The sequence below is a fragment of the Dipteris shenzhenensis genome, chromosome 33 (assembly GCF_047967505.1).
Source record: "Dipteris shenzhenensis isolate YYH24624 ecotype China chromosome 33, Dip_SZ_1.0, whole genome shotgun sequence".
NCBI classification, from domain to species: Eukaryota; Viridiplantae; Streptophyta; class Polypodiopsida; order Gleicheniales; family Dipteridaceae; genus Dipteris; species Dipteris shenzhenensis.
Window position 1 is genome coordinate 8,340,582 of NC_141628.1, and position 17,676 is coordinate 8,358,257.

Sequence of the window (17,676 nt, forward strand, 5' to 3'; positions counted from 1 at the left end):
GCGCAGTGAGATCCCTATGGCTGTTCCACATAGATCTCCAGTGGCAGGAATCGCTCTAGCTGTCTCTGGAATAATACTTTCACCACCTGATTTCCCATGAGAATGATCATCCTACTTTGATCCTCTATCCCACGTCTCCACATAAAAGGCTTCCATAAGATCGCCACCTGGTCCTTCCAACATCATGCAACGAGGCCGTTTTGGAGAAGCCTCCTTATCACCTTCACTGATCAGCAACTCGAACGTATCCAAGTCCCCGTTCCAACCTCCAAGGAACTCTTGCAGTAGGCATTGAAAGTCTCCGCAATGACAACTCCCCCTCTATTTATATACGGAGAGCTTTCACCATCCATTCAAAGAAATCCTGTACAAACATCCACCACGAAGCAATCTATTAAAGTCTCCAATAAATAATAATAAAACAAATAAAACTCTATTTGGTATTGCTTGTTGTCGCAGTAAGCAAAGTACCCCCCGAAAGTACCCTCATCTTGTCTCTCCATGATGCTGTACACAGCTCCCCCTAGTCAACTCTAGCTCTTCAGGCTCCATCTTTGACTAAGCACCTCCATCTCTGCTGGTGGTCTAGACATGTCCTTAGGTCCCAAGACTAAGCAACACCTACCATCCTTCAGCACAAATTTCGGATCTATGCACCACTCCTCGATGTCAGCCAAGAACAACATCAACCCTAGGTTTGCAGACTCCATCTCAATACAACTTGGGTTCATCGCAAGAAAAGTTTCTCTTTTACCACATTGGCAGATGTCGTGCCAAATTCCATCTTTGACTGGTCCTTGCTTTGTCAACTTTTATGTTCTTGTAGTCCTTTGCAAAATGTATAGGCTATCACCAGAAACAAACATTTCTTCTTGTTGTTTCTTTTTGCTTTCCCTATAAAAAGAGTCCCTGTCATCTTTTGTATCCTTGGCATCCTTCTTTTTCTAGGGCTTCGCTTTGCAAGACCAGTTCCTTGAACATAATAGCCTTTAACCTTCTCCAATACTGAGAGTCGTCGCCAACCCTCGGACACTAGCTAAGAGCATCTGGTTGACTACTACAACTCTAGTGTCAAGATTCAACTTCGCTAAGCTCCAAAAGGGAAGCTTCCTGCTAATGCTCTCAAACACAAGACCAATCAGTTGCAGAGGAGGAATACCAATGCCGCCCAAGTACCTAACTAAAGAGCCTCCCTAAATCCAATATCATCACCTCAACCTGGGTGAGGCTCATCGCTAACCCAAAATCCATTTTCTTTTTCCCAATTAATCTTAGCTCTTACTAAAAGACAAAAGGTATCCAAGGCTAACTTTGTCAGAGAAGTCCTTATTCCGACGCGTGATTTCCAGTGGAATAACTTAATAAACTTAGAATTTTTAAAACTTCCTTAATACCACAACTTAAAATGCATTCACACCATATTCATTCACATATCAACCGAAAATAAGAGATGGAGACAAGTGCACCAACACACGATGTCATGTGCACGGATTGGATTGGTATCTGACATGTATTGGGTACACAAGACTAGCTCAGGTAGCCTGGGGAGGCTTAGAGCTAGGCAGGCTTGATTCTTGAGTTGAGTGGCAAGGGTACGAACCAATTAGAGGTCTTCGCTATTTTTAGCGGAGGGGGCCCTAGTCTATATAAGGGGCCCAAAGGTTCAGTTCTCAGGAAACCGATGGGAGCAAGTCTCGTTCCCAAGTGCTAGGTCTGATCCTGAATTGAGTCGCGGACGCGCGTCTGCATTATAGCGTAGCCCAAGGCCCAGCAACAGATCCCAAGCTTCACAAGCCACGGCGCCACCTGGTGGTATGGGACACCAGGCTGGTTAGGATTTGGTTGGGAGTTCGTGCCAGTAGCTCAACTCGTGGCTCGGAGGGGACATCTCCTGATTCGGGATCACATCCCCTAGATGTCATGGTTGGGTGGTGAGCAGCCTACTCAAATTCCTCACGTTTGGTATGTTCTTGTGTTTGCTTGCAAATCAGAGGTTTCAGGAGTGCTGGGATCATGTTAGTTGGTATCAGAGCCAACTCCTGAGATAGGAATCTCTGCTACGAGAAATCTAAACGAATTTTTCTCCAAGTATGTCTCAATTTCGAAATTCATGTTCATGCCCTGCAAGTGCTTGATTGGTTCATCGTTAAGGGTTGTGGTTTAGGATTGGGAACTAGATTTGCGACAGGCAGTCTTTCCATCGTAGAGCAAGTAACTACTAACTCAAAATTGAGGCTGAATCCTACTATTTTATCGATTGTTTTTACAATATTGTCACATGGACTACAACCATATGAATAAAGGTGTAGTCATCCTTCAATGTTGCATCCATCTTAGATTTCCTTGCTCTCTCATATCGATAACATGCATTAAACGAGAAAAATGTTGTAAGAATTTAGATTGAAAACAAGAAATTTTGAATAGACCAATAATTGAAAATATTTATATTATAATATATAATATATAATTATTATAACCACACATAGTGTGGGCAGGGAGGCAACGCACTTCCTTCCCCAAAAAGTTATACTCCGAGGGAACGGACCCTTCCCTGGGTGCCGAGATAATATCGAGAATATTAGCGTCGAGAATATGTCAAGAATATTAGCGCCGAGCATAAGTCTCGTGAATGGATAAGAAATTGGCATATTACCTAAATGTCAATAGTCGTAATCGTAGTCGAACGCCGAGAGACAATATCAGGAAAAGTTGCCAATGTGATCCTGAGAGGATCTGTGTGTGTCCTTGAGCGGGATGATTCTAACATTCTCAGATCGTTCAGTAGACTCTGGACAGCATAAAAAGACAACTATCATTAGAGGAAGTCCGAAGTAGAGCACATAACATTCTCACTCTCCACTTAGCCAACGTTACATTCTCACTCTCCACTTAGCTAGGGTTACATGTCTCTCCAACCTCGGGAAAATGGGAGTTTGATCACTGTAGTAAATCGAGCTTTTAGGCTTGTGAGAGTAGAGCATAAGGTCATCGTGAGGCTCTCCAAAGCTTCACATGCCAATAAGCCCAAACTTGCAAATCAAGTAGACCATCTCTTCAAATCCAATAGGTTTGAAACTTTTATGTAGTCTTTTTATTGTGAAAAGCACCTACATGCTTTGAGTGCTTTAGTCAAAAGCTTAGCTTTTACATCAAGCGAAATCAAAGGCATAAGATGAAGGGCTTAGATTCATGACAAGTGGCTAAAGGGGGTGTGAGAAAACCTAAACATCTCCCTAAGCTGCCTGCCGTAAAGAAGGAAGGAGAAAGAGAGAGAGGGTGAATTCGAGGCTGTTAAGAGGGTTAGGTGAGAGAGAGTGAGAGGTGTAGCTTGGAGAGAGTAGAGAGGATTGTAGAAGAGGCGTGAGAGGAGCCGCTTGGCAAGTGGTGGGCTGAGGGGAACCCTAGGTGATCTCGTGTACAGTCGGGGCTGCACAGAGGTTAGGTGGCGCCATGCAGGAGAGTGTAGAGGGATGCGCCATAGGCTGGAGCAGGATTGCAGCAAGAATGCTGTTTCGGGGAGGCTGGACGCTACAAAAAGTACCACCCCTCCAAGTTTAGGAGGGTGGGCTTTCTTGGAAAGCTGAGCTTTCTAAAAGCTGTACCTTCCACTTTATAGCCTGGCGAAACCATAGCTCTGCCCCAGCTTATGATTGTGCGCACGTGAAGATCCCTCCACGCCTTTATTGTGGATTTCATCACTTGGTACAGCCTGCAGCAGACGTCCGTACGGCACAGCCAACAGTGGGTGGTATCCGGATTCACTGACTCGGGCTGATCGTCAGCTTCGTACCTCTTTCCATCGGCCAACCTCTCTTCTCTTTCGTCACCTCCTATCAGGCCAGCTTTCCTTCTGCTTCACTCTCCTAGCTCCGATCCCACCTATTGCTTCTCTTCTCTAAGTTTACTACCTTCATCAGAACCCATTTCAAATATGTCTGATTTCATAGACCCCGGGCTCGCTATGGGTGATCAGGATATGAACTACCATGCCGATGATGACCAAGGCCTCTACGATGATTTGATTACAAAGACTGCCTTCAGTGAATTCACCATTGCTCTCGATGAAAAGTTTGAGCGGGTTAATATGAATCAAACGGGGTTGACACAACAACTCCAAGGGATTCAAACTTCACTCTCACTTTTGACTAGCACTGTTCAGGTGCTCACGCATGTGGATGCCTTGGCTTCAATGTTAGGTCTGAATATCACTCGAGATCCTTTTCCTGGAGATCAGAAGTCTCGTACCAAGGAGGTGGTTGACACTTGGTTGCTTTATTGTGGTGGAAGGAACTCCAACCCAAGCCTGTAACATGGATAGAATTCGAAGAGGTCTTCAAGAAAGAGTTTCTGAAGAAGGAGGAAGATTACGATATCGTAGGCAAGCTCAAAGCCCTCAATATGTCCAAGCTCATGGTTGTAAGACACGTTAAGACACGACACGTTAGACACGCTTCAGACACGAGTGTCTAAAGTGTCTTAAAGATAAGACACGTAAGACACGTCATTGTGGTTATAATAATAAATATTTAATTAATATATGTATAAGTATACAAATGTACAACTTGCTAGCATAGCTAGCTGCTAGATTCTAGAAGTACAATAAGCTACACTTAAATAATGCAAGAAGAAACAATGCACTTGTACAATGTAGTTAAGAGTCAAGACTTGTCACTCAAGTCTTAAAAGTTAAAGTTAAGACTCACGGCTGAAGAGCTCGCAAGTTTTGAGTACTTAAAGGTTTAAACTAATAATTGAATCTTGTCACATGTGACATGAATGAAAACTGTATAATTGAAAGGAAGCTTTCGACTCTCAAGACTCAAATCTCTAAAGATTCATCCTAATCTGAATCTATGAGGTCACTGCCACCGCTAGATCCAAAGTCACCATCAATGATAGCATGGCTAAGTCAAACTCAATGTGTGTTGTTACTCCCCACCCACCCAAAAAAAAAAAAAAAACACAAGAGTGTCTTAAGGTGTCTTAAGGTGTCTTAAGGTGTCTTAAGTGTCTTAAGTGTCTTATCATAAGACACGAGTGTCTTAACAACCATGTCCAAGCTGAATCTAACTTTTAAGGTTTATCTTCAGAGGTTTCAGGATTTGCAAACCAGAGCTACAAAGATGGATCCAATGACCTTGTTTGGTTTCTTTGTGGATGGTTTGCCTGACTCGTACAAGCTTCAGATTAAGAAGAACAAGTGTACCGCTTTGCAAGAGGCCATGAACTATGCGCGCATCTATGATGATACCATGGCCAGCACAAAGGGAACCACCATTGCTGACATGAGTGGGAAGAACAAGAGGAAGTTCTTCTAGTCTACCACTGGTACCGGGGAGTTGTAGTCTATAGACAACGCCTCCAAGAAGAACTCGACTCAGACGAAGAATGGCCGTGCCCGTTTCCTCCGCACATTGAAGTTAAAGAAAGAGCGACCTTGCTTCATATGCGAGGAGCAGGGCCACACTCAAAATGATTGTCCTAAGCGCAAGAACCAGATGCAATCGCCGGGACCGAAGCTCCATGCGGGTCTGGGTACCAAAGCTAAGGGAGCTAATCAACTTTCGATGACAGGTATTTCTGTAAATGTCATTACCTACCCACTTTCTTGTAATTGCACTTTTACTAATTCGTTATTTGGTTGAGTTTATGGAGAAATAAGGGACCAAAGAGTTCACATTCTCTTTGACCCGGGCAGCTGTCACAATTTTATTAATAACAAACTTGTGCAGAGGATGGGGCTGTCGTAGCGATCACACCTACGAGGTGCAGCTTCCAATTGAGAAGCAGTTTTGGGATCGCAAGGAAGCACTTTCCATCCGGATTCAAGACTACACAACTGCTCTTACGTGCTATGTCATGCACTTGGAACATGTGGACTTGTTAATCGGAGTAGAGTGGTTTAAAACCCACGATATTTGGATTGGATGGAAAGAGCATACACTCTCTTTTTTGGATAAGGACACCCAATTTTGTATTCAGTGTGATAATATTCCCTCTTCTCAAGGACCTATTGTATCTGCGATGCAGCTTCGAAATATAATAAACACTTCTCATTATTATGTGTATCAGTGTGTTTTGATTCCGCTTTCTTCATTTGTTGTCTCTGTTAATAACAAAAATTATTTAAGCATGTTTGAACACCGTGAATTGAGAACATTGTTGGATGATTTCATGGACATATTCCCTGCTCAACTGCAGGAAGGTTTACCTCCAAAATGGGCAGTAGACCATCGCATAGATTTAGTACCTGGGGCTCAACCTATTAGTATTCCAAAAGAAAGGCTAGATGGGCAGAGTTAATGCAAGAATTTGATTTTCAAATACATTAACGAAAGGGTTCGATGAATAGTGTCGCACATGCCTTAAGTCGAGTCAAGTCTGTAAATGCTATGTCATTTACGAAAATATCCTCATATCTATTTCAATCCTTGAGGGGGCTTTGCACAACTGATAGTCATTTCAGTTCTTATTGGCAAAAAGTCCAAGATGGGAGCTCCATGGTTGACCAAGACTCACGGATTGTGCTACCTACGGTACAAGCGGCGGAATGTCAGTGGATATGATTAGGAACGGCTTGCTGTTCCCAAATGGAAAGATATGTGTGCCAGATGTTTCGAATCTTCGATCCAAGATTCTCTGGGAGTGTCATGATGCTCCTAGTGCTGGACATCCAGGTTACATCAGAGTCTATCTCTTGTAAAACATACCTTTTATTGGCCTAAGATGCGTTCATTTATTGAAAACTATGTGGAAGGTTGCGGAGTTTGTCAGGTTACTAAGGCAGAACGCCTTAGAAGCGTGAGTTTATTACAGCCATTGCAAATCCCAAGTAATAAATGGGAAAGTATTTCCATGGATTTTATTACGGGGTTGCCTAGAACGCGCAAGGGTCATGACTCCATTTGGGTCATAGTGGACCGTCTGACAAAAATGGCTAGATTCTTACCTACTAGAACTATCTCAGCTGTTCAGCTGGCTCACGAGTTTGTGGACCACTTGTTTAAGCTGTATGGTTTGCCATTTGACATAGTCAACGACAAGGACTCGAAGTTTACAAGTAACTTCTGGATACTTGTTTTTGAGAAGTTGGAAACTACTCTAAGTATGAGTTTCTCAGATCATGCACAATCTGATGGCAGTATAGAGAAGGTCAACCAATTGGTTGAAGATATGCTTCGGGCATATGTTTCTAAAAGACAATCTTCATGGGAAGATTATCTCCCCATAATTGAATTTGCTTATAACAGTGCAAAGCATTCGAGTACTGGTTACAATTCTTTTATGCTTATGTACGGGTTTCAACCTAAGTCACCAGTTATGGTTGGGTTAAAGGGAATCAAAAATGATGCTGCAAAAACATTCTTGCAAGACATGCAAGAAATGTTGCAATTTGCCAAGGAGTCTATTAGAAGTGCCCAAGATCGGGACAGATTTTATGCTATCGTTTACCAAGAGAGTTCTCTAAACAAACGATGGTATATTTGCGTATTCCCAAGGAATCCAAGAGCCTAAGTACTGGTTTGGTTCCGAAGTTATCCCCCAGATATTGTGGTCCGTTCAAGGTTATTAAAAGAATTGGACCAATTGCATATAAACTAGAATTGCCTCCTGCAGTTGAAGTACATCCAGTGTTTCCTGCCAGCCACTGAAAGAGTTACTGAATGCGGACGATCAACTTGTTTCTCCTCAAGAAATAATAGAACTTACAGATTTGACTTTTATTTCACACAAACCTGAGAGTATTCTTGAATTTTGTGAAAGACAGATTCGTAATCGAACTATCACGGAATACAAGATCAAGTGGAAGGATTGTGCTGAGGAGAATGCAACATGGGAGACGTTACAGAACCTCCAACGAAAATTCTTGGGTTTTCTAGCAAACTCACGAGTGAGTTCTTAGAGAAGGGAAAGTATGTCACGTGCACGGATTGGTATCTGACGTGTACTGGGTACATAAGACTAGCTCAGGTAGCCTGGGGAGGCTTAGGGCTAGGCAGTTTTGATTCTCGGGTTGAGTGGCAAGGGTACAAACCAATTAGAGGTCTTCGCTATTTTTGCACATGGGGCCCGAGTCTATATAAGGGCCCGAGAGGTTCAGTTCTCAGGGAGCTAATGGGAGCAAGTCTCGTTCCCAGATGCTAGGCCTGATCCTGGATTGAGTTGTGGACGCGTGCCTGCATTATAGCGTAGCCCAAGGCCCATCAGCAGATCCTAGGCTTCACGGCGCCACCTAGTGGTATGGGACACCAGGCTGGTTAGAATCTGGTTGGGAGTTTGTGCCAGTAGCTTGGCTCGTGGCTCGGAGGGGACATCTCCTGATTCGGGATCACATCCCGTAGATGTCATGGTTGGGTGGTGAGCAGCCTGCTCACATTCCTCATGTTTGGTGTGTTCTTGTGTTTGCTTGCAAATCAAAGGTTTCAGGAGTGCTGGGGTCGTGTTACCCGATTCGGTGAGAATGAGGCTGCTCCCCCAACTGGTTAAACCCAGTTCTATTTTATATTTCAATGATGTTAAATTTGGAAGTTTCGGATGGAAAACTTCCTGATTGGAAAAGGGTATTGGGATCTTATTACTGGTGATGAGGCAAAGCCTAACATGCCTATCAAGAATCCTACTCAGGATCAAATCAAGAGCCACAAGGCTTGGCTAGAGAGAGCACGGGAGGAAAGGCAAATCAGCATGGTCATTTTGCCTCTTCTAGTCATGCACATGAGACATCCTCAGATCAGCTATTTGCTATGACGCATGTGCAAGATCATAAGCCTACTGATGGTGGCTTGGATGATATATGGTATATTGATTCAGGAGCATCTAATCGCATGACACCACATGGAGAGTGGTTTGATGAGATGACTTGTGCATGGTTATGTTTGCACAGGAGATGATACACAGCATGACATTACACACAAGGGTGTTGTGTCTCTGGTGATGCATGATGGTCAGACCAAGAAGCTACGTGCAGTGTTACATGTGCCTTCGATCACCAAGAACTTGTTGTCTGTTGGACAAATGGCTGAGCAGAACTTGCAAGTCCGGTTTAATAAGGATGGATGCTTCATTGAGGAGTTTGGTAATGGCTGCAAGTTGATTGCGAAAGAGATGCTTCATTGAGGAGTTTGGTAATGGCTGCAAGTTGATTGCGAAAGGGAAAAGGCAAGGTAGAATGTTTACTTTAGATGCAGGCATGCCGGAACTAAAGGCTGCCATGTTTACCTTCGATCACCAAGAACTTGTTGTCTGTTGGTCAAATGGTTGAGCAGAACTTGCAAGTCCGGTCTAATAAGGATGGATGCTTCATTGAGGAGTTTGGTAATAGCTGTAAGTTGATTGCAAAAGGGAAAAGGCAAGGTAGAATGTTTACTTTAGATGTAGGCATGCCGGAACTAAAGGCTGCCATGTTTACCCATGGTACGGGTGTTGTCTCTGATTTGAAAATTTGGCAAAAAAGGATTGGTCATATCAATATTCAGAGGATGAAAAATATGCAGCAAAGAGGCATTGTCGATGGCTTGCCAAAGTTCAAGTATACTGCTTTAGAGCATGTTTGTCCTACATGCCAGTTTGGAAAACAATCAAGGTTGCCATTCACTAAGCATCTGCGGGAGAGTAGTAGACCTTTGCAGTTGATTCACCCTGGGGTCCTGCACACACTACCTCAATGGGAGGCTGGTCATATTATGTTACATTTATTGATGATTTCAGCCGGTAAACATGGCTGTATTTTTTGAAGCACAAGGATGAGGTGTTGCCAGTATTCAAAAATTTCAAGAAAGTGGTTGAGAAGGAGTTTAATGCATGTATTACCTTAATGGGGGTGAATATGTATCTAATGCCTTTGATGATTTCCAGGCCTATCATGGGATACGGAGAGAGCTGACATGCCCTCATACCTCTCAACAAAATGGAGTGGCTGATCGGAAGAACAGAGTTCTTGTGGAGGCCGCAAGAGCCATGTTAAATGAAAAGTATCTACCTGACTACTATTGGGCAGAAGCAGTTGGGACTGCGGTTTATGTGTTGAATAGAACCCCCACAGCTGGCATTCATATGATCACTCCATATGAGAAGTTGTATAGGCAGAGGCCTGATATCCGTCATCTTAAAGTGTTTGGAAGTTTGGCATATCTGCATATACCAGATGAAAAAAGATGCAGATGAAAAGAGATGGAAGTTGGATCCCAAAGCTGAAAGATGTGTGTTTATTGGCATAGAACCGGAAGGGTTACAAATGCTACAACCCATCGACCAAGAAGACTATGGTGAGTCGGGATGTTTTTAATGAGCTGGAATCTTGGTATGGCAAGCTAAAAGTGGCTGTTCCAAATGATGCATCTGCAGGTCATGCATATGATAAAAATCAGCAAATTAGTACATCCATATCTGGGCCTACATCCACTGATTCTACTACAGTGAATCCTTGGTCTGGCAGGTTACGCAATTCCACTGACACTGCTATGTCAGTGAGGGGGAGAGATCAAGGGAAAGCCAAGGTTGTTGAGGTGCTTTTGCAAGCTGAAAATGATGTCCCTGGGCCATCAAATTGTGGCTATCATGTAGTGACAGTTTGGATAGTGAGCTGGGTATGCCATCTGTCTACACCTGGAGTCAAGGGAAGCAAGTACATACCTCCTCATGAACGAGGAGAGTCAGGCACTCCAGTGAGAAGGTCACAGAGAGTCAGGTATCCTGTTGGCAGGTTAACTTATAGTGGTTATGCTACTCGGCATTATGCATATATGACAAAAGTTATGGGACATACTGAGCCAACTATCTCTGGTGAGGCTGTGCAACATGGTCATTGGCGGAATGCCATGGATGAGGAGATGGATGCTCTTGCCACTTATCAGACTTGGGATTTGGTGGAGTTGCCTGAAGGCAAAAATGCAAATGGGTCTACAAAGTAAAATGCAAGTCTGATGGATCAGTGGAAAGGTATAAAGCAAGACTGGTTGCCAAAGGGTATGCACAGCAGTATGGGCTAGATTATGAGGAAACTTTCAGCCCTGTTGCCAAGATGGCAACTGTGAGAATTGTCATAGCATTGGCTGCTGCAAATGGCTGGAAATTGCAGCAAATGGATGTCAAGAATGCTTTCCTAAATGGTGACTTGTTAGAGGAAGTTTATATGGTTCAGCCCGAGGGTTATGTGCACCCTGACTATCCCAACTATGTTTGCAGGTTAAAGAAAGCTCTCTATGGGCTGAAGCAAGCACCTAGAGCATGGAATGAAAGGATCAGTAGTTACCTGCAGGAGCTTGGTTTTGCAGTTGGGAAGGCTGATCATTCACTGTTCACAAAGAAGACAATTGCTGGATATGTTGTGATTGTGATTTATGTTGATGATCTGATTCTGACTGGTAGTGATGATGATGGCATTGCTGAAATTAAGAGCAAGCTGAAAATGGAGTTTGATATGAAGGATCTAGGGAACTTGAAGTTCTTTCTTGGCATAGAGGTGTTGAGAACACCACATGGCATTTGGCTTATGCAAAGGCAGTATGCCTTAAATATGCTAGAGAAGTTTGGCATGAAGGATTGCAAACCAATGGATATCCCCTTGGATCAAAACTTGAAGATTATGACTAATTCTGGAGCTGAGATTGAGAACATTACCATGTACAGGCAGATGGTTGGAAGCTTGATTTATCTGACTATTACTAGGCCTCATATAATATATGCTGTGAGACTCATTAGTCAGTTTATGCAGAAGCCACGGAAGCCTCACTTGGATGCAGTGAGAAGGATTATGCGCTATGTCAAGGAAACATATCAGTATGGACTCTTTTATGAGTATGGAAAGAATATAGAACTGGTTGGATACACAGATGCAAATTCGGCAAGATGTGCCTATGACAGGAGATCCACCAATGGTTATGCATTCAGCCTTGGAAGTGCTATGGTTAGCTGGAGTAGCAAAAAGCAACCCACAGTGGCATTGTCTAGTACAGAAGCAGAGTACAGAGGTGCAGCATTGGCTGCATGTGAGATTGCTTGGCTTCAGAAGCTTTTGCAGGATTTGGGACTGCATGTGGAAAAACCAATCACACTTTATTGTGATAACATGAGTAGTGTGTAGTTGGCAAGTAATCCAGTTTATCATGCTAGAACTAAGCATATTGAGGTACACTACCATTTCATCAGAGAGATGGTGTTATCAAAGAAAATTGATCTCACACATGTGAAGACTTAAGATCACGTTGCAGATATCTTTACCAAGTCATTGGGTAGAGATAAGTTTACATTCTTTAGAGAGCTACTTGGTGTTATGCTCCCTACTTGAGCTATGAGGGGGAGTGTTGGGAATCAAGCTGTCGGTTATTGTTCCTGTTGTGTGAGTAGGTGAATAAGGTGAGTCACACTGACTCAACCATAGTTAGTTCTTATCTACTATGTATGGGTGTGACCTTAGTAGTGTTCAATTGTATTGTGTGGGGAGAATATGAGCTAATTGTGGAGGAGACTGTTGCTCCCTCCTGGTTGCTTCCTATATCTCTCTTCTTGTTTTTCTTAATAAGAGGTAGGGCTAAAAATAGAGTAGCTTTTCCGAAAATAAGAAAGCTAAAAGCAGAAATGCTAAAGTAGAAAAACTTTTTGGAAAAGTAAAAAGTAGAAAAGCTAAAATAGCTTTTAAGAAAAGCAAAAGAAAAGACAAACTAGCTGTTTGGAAAAGCAAAAAGCAGAAAAGCTAAACTAGCTTTTTAGAAAAGCATCAATTTTTAATAATTTAATGCTTCAATAACTTTATGAATATGGTTATTATAATTATTATACGTAAACCGCCGTCCAAACGCTGCTTCATAAGGTGTGCGACCAATGCTTGAAGAATAGGTATCATTCAAAATGGCTTGCACCTGCTCCCACTTTCCCTAAGCATCATGAAAATATGATTTTAAAATATCAAATGCCATACCATTATACTTTTCCGTCTCTCCATTCGATTGCAGATGTAAAGCGCTAGACATCTGCAACTTAGTACCAAAATTATCAAACAGGGCTCACTAAAACTTTGGCGTGAATTTGGAGTCCCTGTCGAATGTGATGGCCCTTGGCAACCCTCCAATGGGATACCAATACTTTATGAATAAACGAGCTACATCTTCGGCATTGGCCGTCTGTTTGCAAGGAATAAGCACACAATATTTACTAAAGAGACAAACAATAGTAAGACATTGAGTGTTACGCGTAACTACAAATGCTGGAAGTGGTCCCACAAAGTCCATACCTATGTCTTGGAAAGCACCGTCCGGTGTTGACAATGGCATGAGTATGCCAACCGCTTTCTTGTGGGAAGCCTAGACCTTTTGGCATATCTGACAATTTTGAACATAGCCGTATACATCCTTCCGAATCTTTGGCCAATAGAAATAGCGCTCTAACTTCTCCAAAGTAACATTGATACCCGATGGCCACCGGTGAGGGCATCATGGGCATCATGAAGAAGTAACTGCCATTTGCCTTGAGTACACATAATCTTGTCTTATAGAAAACCCAACAATGCTCTACCAAGTCATGGCCTAGAGCAAGAGTCATGGCTAACTGAAACTATGTGCCGAACTCTGCTGAATCTGCGTACTATGCCTTCATACAATCAAGATCCTTTCCCTAGATTTCAAGCACAGTGGCCTTCTCAATGGTTTGGAATGAGCCTTTTCAATTGAGAGCATTGGCAACGGGGTTGTTTTTGCCGGGGCCGTACTCGATCATTCCCCCAAACTGCTAGAAGATCTAGCTCCACCGTTGCTACCAATCACTCCATTGTGAATTAGGCATTGTCTAAAGCCACTTAAGGGCTTGGTGATCTGTCTTGTCCGTGAAAGTCCGTCCGTAGGGGAAAGGGTTCCAAAGTTTTAATGCTTGGATGACAGAGGAGCTCTCTATCATAAACTAAATAGTACATTTCGGCATCGTTCAGCTTTTTGCTATAATATGCAACATGTCTATCCTCTTGCTGTAAAAATATCCCGATGGTGACATTGCTAGCGCTTGTGAATACCTAGAAATGGATCATCCCACGAGGCGATCTTCATGACTGGTGTTGTAGTGGCTAACCGTTGCAAGTCATGGAAGGCGTGCAAAGCTTTGCCCGTTAGTTGAATATTCTATCTACGTGTCTTTACCCCCTTGATTAAATCTGTAAGAGGGACTGCGTATGTCGAGAATCCATCCATATGCAAGTTGTAGGCTTGACACAAATCCACAAAGGATCGGATCTCTTGAGCCGTCCTGGAACAACCCAACTAGTGATAGCTTGAATCCTCTCAGGATCTAATCGAATCCCTTGAGCACTAATGATGTATCCTAGATATTGACTTTCTTTGCATTGAGGTATAGCTAGTTATCACCCAATAACTGTAGGACACATTGCACATCTTTAATATGATGCTCTGTTGTAGCGGAAAAGATAAGGATATCATCGAGAAAGATGAGCAAGCACTTCCCAATATAATCTACAAATTCCCAAGACATCATCTTGTTGAACGTCGGTGGTGCATTCTTCAAACCAAATGGCATGACGACAAATTCGTAATGAGCTCGCTCTATCCGGAAAGCCGTCTTTGGGGTGTCATCTTCAAAAATCCGGACTTGGTGGTAGCCACTCTTGAGATCGATTTTTAAGAAAAAATTTGCACCATTGAGTCTTTCCAAGATATAGTCGATGCAGAACATAGGGAACTTGTTACTCACTCCAAGCTTGTTGAGTGCTCTGTAGTTTACACATAATCGTGCGGACTTATCGTTCTTTGCCACAAAAAGACTGGGTGCAGCGAATGGCGAAGATGACAGTCTAATAAACCCTGCATGCGATAACTAAGACAACTATTGCTCTAACTCCTCCTCCATAGACTTGGAAAGTCAGTAAGAAAACTTACTTGGAGGTGTGGAGTCCAGAATCAAATCGATGCGATGGTCTTCCAGTTTATTTGAAGGTAGCTGGGGTGGTAGATCAACTTGAATCATGATGTCTTGGAACTCGTGGAGTAGATCCACTATAACTAACTCGTGGAGTAGATCCACTATAACTTGCCCTACTGGAGGAGCGACTTGAACTGCAGTAATCTGGCATTGGACATAAATAAGTGCACACATGGCACTCTTGCGGACGGCACGACCTACTTGGATATAAGATATTAATGGAATCCCTTGTATGCTCTGATCGCCACGTATCATGGCCGCCTTAGGTAAATCATCCACAATAGTGAAGATACCCTGCTGTCAATCAAGCATCGATACATTCTCCCGGAAGCACTGAATCCCAAGGATCATATCGCACCCCATCAAAGGTGTCTGAATGACACAGATGGGGAGGTGACCATTCCAACATGTGGGCTGAGGATTTTTCAAAAGTTGTCTTTGGTTCCCCAAAGATCGCCTCAGTAGTTTTGGTAGGCAGCCTCTAGCCCTCTGCTCTAAAAAGATATATACCTTCATAAGCTACAATATATACAATCATAAGCCCTCTATCCTCGGCTATAACAGGAATCTTCTTCATCCTTTCACTTTGATATTCGACCCACTGGAGGAAGATAGCAAGATTACCTCTCTTTCCATTTGTTTTCCTGGACTTCCTTGGGTCTCTTCAGATGATCACGATCAACAGGCTCATCGTCCTGCGCCTCCACAGGGTAATAGTTCAATATGGCAGGGTTCGAGCTCTAGATCCGGCATACTTTGAGCCTCATCCTCTCTCTCCTTCTTTGTAGTTGGGCTATTCCTCCAGCTAGAGGACAGTTGAGTGCAGGGTTTCCCACGTTGGTTGAACTTTGGCCACTCCTGTTATGCCCAGTACTGCTATGCCCAGCTAAAAGAGTGAAAGCATTACTCTTGTGCAGAATAATGATGTCAGTCTTTTAGCTGATTGTGGGGATTTTGTGGACTTGTTGCATCACCCTTTGCTACAGCCTAGCCTACAATCATTCACCTTCAGATGCTAGCTCTCGGTTACCAGATGCCTACAGCAGGTTAATCTTCAGTCTCCAATGGAGCTTTTGGCTCTCACTTATTCCAGGAGGGGGAGGTGAGACATAAACTGGAGGACGCAGTTTGAAGGAGATCTGACGAACGTCTCTCTGGTCATACTTTTTGGTTTGGTGCTATTGGTACTAGAGGTGGGTGATTTTTAATATGCTGGCGATGCCTAATGATAAAAGAGGTTGGACAAGGAAGCATTCATGAAAAATCCTTGGATACAATGCTATTGGCCTCCCTACCCTACCAGTCAAGTTGGAGGACCAGACTTGATCCGACGCTGCTGTAATGAGGCAGTATCTTAAATAAATTGGACTGATCGGCAGGGATTCAACGAGATGCATAGTTGGGAGAGAGCATTTCCAGTGTGTAAGCGGCATCAGGACCTTGTTACCTCTGAAGACCTGAAGATCTACAGATCGATGCAAATAGAGGCAGGGTGAGTTGGAACTTGGAAGGATATTTGCGATAGCAGACAGGAAAGGTGGCTTGAATGGGACGAAGCCAGAGCAAAAGACACACAAGATGTGGATCACAAGGGTTGGAAGGTACAGTCGATGGTTTTACTAATCTCCTTCGATATGGAATGTTGCCAGAGCTGAAAATGAAACTACCTTGTTGCGCGAGCTATATTTAGCCTTCACTAGTAAAGGTAAAACAATTTGAAAAATGACTATAAGGTGTTGGTTAAGCAATAGCTCAGTAAGTCAGAGCAAGGTCCAATAAAATCGAAGATAAGCGAATTCCCCAGTTTGTAATCATCAGTTTCAAGGTAAAAGATGCAGTCAAAGCAAAACGATATACCTGCTCCACGAGAGACATCTGACGTCTGAGGAGCTTGATTGTCCATGGCTTGCAAAGATCTGAAGGAGGCAGCGGTGGAAGTAAAATGCAAGCGAACTGGTTTGGAGAATCGAGGGGAAGGTGTAAAAGTAGTAGGGTTGTGGAAGCACAGATTCCGGAGGTGTGTCCGAAATGCTGAAGAGGAGTGGCTAAAACAATTTCTAGCAACGGCCATAATACCTTATAGGCTTTGAAAATTGGGGCTGATGATGATGAATGAATCATGATGACTGCACTTTCACTAAATTTAGCTAGTATATCATTGTCGTCGTTCCAGACTCACCGTCCTTGGCCATACGATTAACGCACATCCCCATGCTCTAGATCCCACGTGTCAACATCCGCTCACGCACACGAGCACCGAAAGCTGCTGCGTTGTCATCATCGAACGTCTCCCATCAAATTCGTTTCCACCCGTCCCTTGGACCTCAACGCTCAAAAGGAAAAATGACAGGCGGCTCTGCCCGGTAAGAATGGCGAGCGGCGACGGAGACTACTGTCGCATGCCATTTTCTCTCCCCCGGGCATTTCCCTAAGAGCTTAAATATTTGGAATACTTAGAGGGCCTCGCTGCGCCAACCAGTGGCAGTAAGACTTGGCTACCTAGATTTTCTAGATTCCAACCCAACGTTCCACTATTGGACTCACTGAACCGATAGAACTTAGCGTTAATCTCTCTAAATTGCAGCTGTAGCAAGGAACCAAGATGTATGCCCAATGGTGGAGACCTGCAAAGCCGTTCCAGGAGATGCATCAATCCTGTAGCTAAAGGCAAGCAACACATAGGAACATTCTCCACTCCAAAGCATCAACTGCTAATTGGGCGGCCTCCCCAGCCTTAGCCGTGATGTAGGGAGGCCC

At 43.4% G+C, this 17,676-nt stretch overlaps 1 protein-coding gene across 1 annotated transcript in view; it reads right to left on the bottom strand.

The window, feature by feature from the left end:
* The window catches only part of LOC147879626 (uncharacterized), a 36,532-nt gene extending 19,488 nt beyond the window's left edge, over window positions 1-17,044 (bottom strand). Inside the window, exon 1 of the mRNA XM_087371896.1 lies at window positions 16,777-17,044. Coding sequence (XP_087228022.1) covers window positions 16,777-16,990 — 214 coding nt within the window. The 5' untranslated portion in view covers window positions 16,991-17,044. The remainder of the gene's footprint in view (window positions 1-16,776) is intronic.
* Between the last annotated feature and the right edge of the window lie 632 nt (window positions 17,045-17,676).